General features: G+C 34.6%; 1 protein-coding gene across 1 annotated transcript; it reads left to right on the top strand.

Annotated features, from left to right (window-relative positions):
* Positions 1-453: 453 nt before the first annotated feature.
* LOC112519769 (alcohol dehydrogenase-like 1) lies at positions 454-2,329 on the top strand. The gene is made up of 7 exons (XM_025128018.1): positions 454-490; positions 569-711; positions 802-839; positions 911-1,322; positions 1,464-1,703; positions 1,852-2,010; positions 2,156-2,329. The coding sequence occupies exons 1-7, from the start codon at positions 454-456 to the stop codon at positions 2,264-2,266; spliced, it is 1,140 nt and encodes a 379-aa protein (XP_024983786.1). The 3' UTR covers positions 2,267-2,329.
* Positions 2,330-2,825: the final 496 nt, after the last annotated feature.

The raw sequence follows: 2,825 nt of genomic DNA on the forward strand, positions 1-2,825 counted from the left end.
AAGAATAATATTTTTTTAGTATTAATATTTTTATAGAATAAAATATAGTAATTGTAATAGTATATATTTATAGTAAAATAATTTATAAGAACTAGTTTAAAAAGGAAAAAGACAACAAAAAGACAAAATTGCAAAAAGAAAACTAAAAGAGAAATGATTACATGGTTGTAGGGGTGCCATTAGTCTTCCCCTTATTTAAAAGCTATAACAAGATTCTTGGTAATTACCATATTCATTCGATAAGATAATGTGATTTGGTGTTCACCTACCCGAGTAAGCGTTCGGTAAACGGCTTCTATATTTAATTTGAAAAGTTATTTCAAGTTATATCACTGACTTCATATGAAACCAAATCCACACCTGACATTGAACGTGATCCATCAAACGAAGTTATAAATTGATTGATGGTGTGATTTTGGCATTCACAGTTTTGTAAAGAACCACTTGGCTAACATGACCAACGACATTCTCGATGTGATCACTTGTAAAGGTACGTGTATCACGATAGTTTTCATAGACGCAAAATTGAACTTTAATAACGTTGTAGTTAACGAAAGTGGTGGTGCAGCGGCGGTCGTACGAGAGCTTGGTGGGCCGGTGACGGTGGAGGAGATAAAAGTGGATCCACCAAAAGCTTCAGAAGTCCGGGTCAAGATGTTATGTGCGAGCATTTGTCATACCGATATCCTATGTTGCAATGGCGTCCCCGTTGTACGTTCCCCTTTTTCTAACCGTCTCCAAAAACCGTTGAAATATGTAACGGTTTATATATCTTGATCTAACATTTTTCTACAATTGCAGCCTTTGTTTCCTCGTATTCCTGGACATGAAGGGGTTGGGTACGTATATTACGTATTTCGATAATAATTCATTAATTTACGGATTGATTATATAACATGGTTTTGTGCAGAATGGTAGAGAGCGTAGGGATAAACGTGAAAACAGGGGTTAAGCCGGGGGATATAGTGATGCCACTTTATCTCGGTGAATGTGGAGAATGCTTGAACTGTAAATCGGGAAAGACCAACATTTGTCATGCTCACTCGATTGGCTTGACCGGCCTCATGCCCGACGGCACTTCCCGGATGTCCATGGCTGCAACCGGAGAAACCATATACCACCACTTCAGTTGCTCCACATGGTCGGAGTATATGGTCATTGACATCAACTACGTACTCAAGATTGACCCCAAGATGCCTCTCCCTTACGCCAGTTTCTTGTCATGTGGCTTCACCACCGGATTCGGTGCACCTTGGAAGGAGACCCCAATTCATAAGGATTCATCTGTTGCCGTATTTGGCCTTGGGGCTGTCGGTCTCGGGGTGCCTACCTTATTCTTAGTTTTTTTAATAATAATTGGTTGATCAGAACCTATGCTCCTCCATGAGATATATTGGGTTCGTTTAGTTTGGTTTTGTTTATTGATTATAATCCGTAACATATATGTCTCGAACAATTTACAGGCGATAAAAGGAGCAGAAATGCAAGGGGCGTCGAAAATTATAGGAGTGGATATAAATGAAACTAAATCGACCAAAGGAAAGGTGTTTGGGATGACGGATTTCATCAACCCTAAGGACCATCCAAATCAATCGGTCTCCAATTTAGTGAAAGATATTACGGACGGGCTAGGTGTCGACTATTGTTTCGAGTGCACCGGAGTCCCGTCTTTGTTGAATGAAGCCATCGAGGCCTCCAAAATTGTAAGTACGATATATAGGGGGTGTTTGGGGTTGGTTATAAAACAACTTATTGACTTATTCCGATGTAGCACCGGTAATAAGCACTTTAGAGTGTTTGGATAAACAACTTATATTGGTGTCAAACTGACGAAGATTATTTAAATTTCAGGGATTAGGGACAACTGTGTTAATAGGCGCTGGGTTAAGCTCGAATTTGGCAATTAAAAGCACAACACTATTCAATGGTCGAACTCTGAAAGGATCCCTTTTCGGTGGCGTAAAAACCCGATCAGATCTTCCGATCTTGATTGAGAAATGCATCAATAAGGTGAATGATAAACTATCAATTGACATCCAAATTCATTTTTGATATGTTTTATTGTTTTTTACATTAAAAATATATTACTCTTTTAAATAAATTTCATTTATTTTTTGGTACGATATTAATTATAAAATTAAATTGAAAATTGCAGGAGATAGAAGTGAAGGAGCTTTTGACACACGAGATACGATTGGAGGATATACATGAAGCATTTGACACACTAAAGAAGCCTGATTGCCTTAAGATTCTCATCAACTTTTGATTCAAATGAATATTCGATGTAATAATGTGTATATTTTACATATAAATATCGGGTATTTACTTTAATTCATCATTGGATTGATTTTCAGTTCAACATTTACTTTTCTAGTTACAGGTCTGGACTCTTAATTTTCAGATATAAAAAGAAAAGGTTGATGGTTATCTTGATTAAAATTGAATGAAAATAATATAAATACATGAATAATAACTATTTTTTTGTACGAATATATCTCTATTATATTATAAAGCATTTGGCAAAAAATTGTAAAAACAATTTTTTATGCATAAAGTACTGTTTATTAATGCATATTACTTAAAACTCAAGTTTACAAGTAGATTGTGCGTAAGTACAACTTATTATTGCTCCATATATGAATTCGTGTAACTAACTGCAGATGAGCATAATCAAATACATGATAAACATCTCATTTTAAATATAAAAAATATAAAATATAATTTGGATAATCATTGAATACTTAATTATTATTTTTATAAAATATTATATTATTAAACCAAACATAAATTGTTTCATTAGTAAACTTAAATTAAATTATAATAAA

The sequence above is a fragment of the Cynara cardunculus genome (genome assembly GCF_001531365.2).
Source record: "Cynara cardunculus var. scolymus isolate 2C chromosome LG 10, CcrdV1, whole genome shotgun sequence".
Classification (NCBI taxonomy): Eukaryota; Viridiplantae; Streptophyta; class Magnoliopsida; order Asterales; family Asteraceae; genus Cynara; species Cynara cardunculus.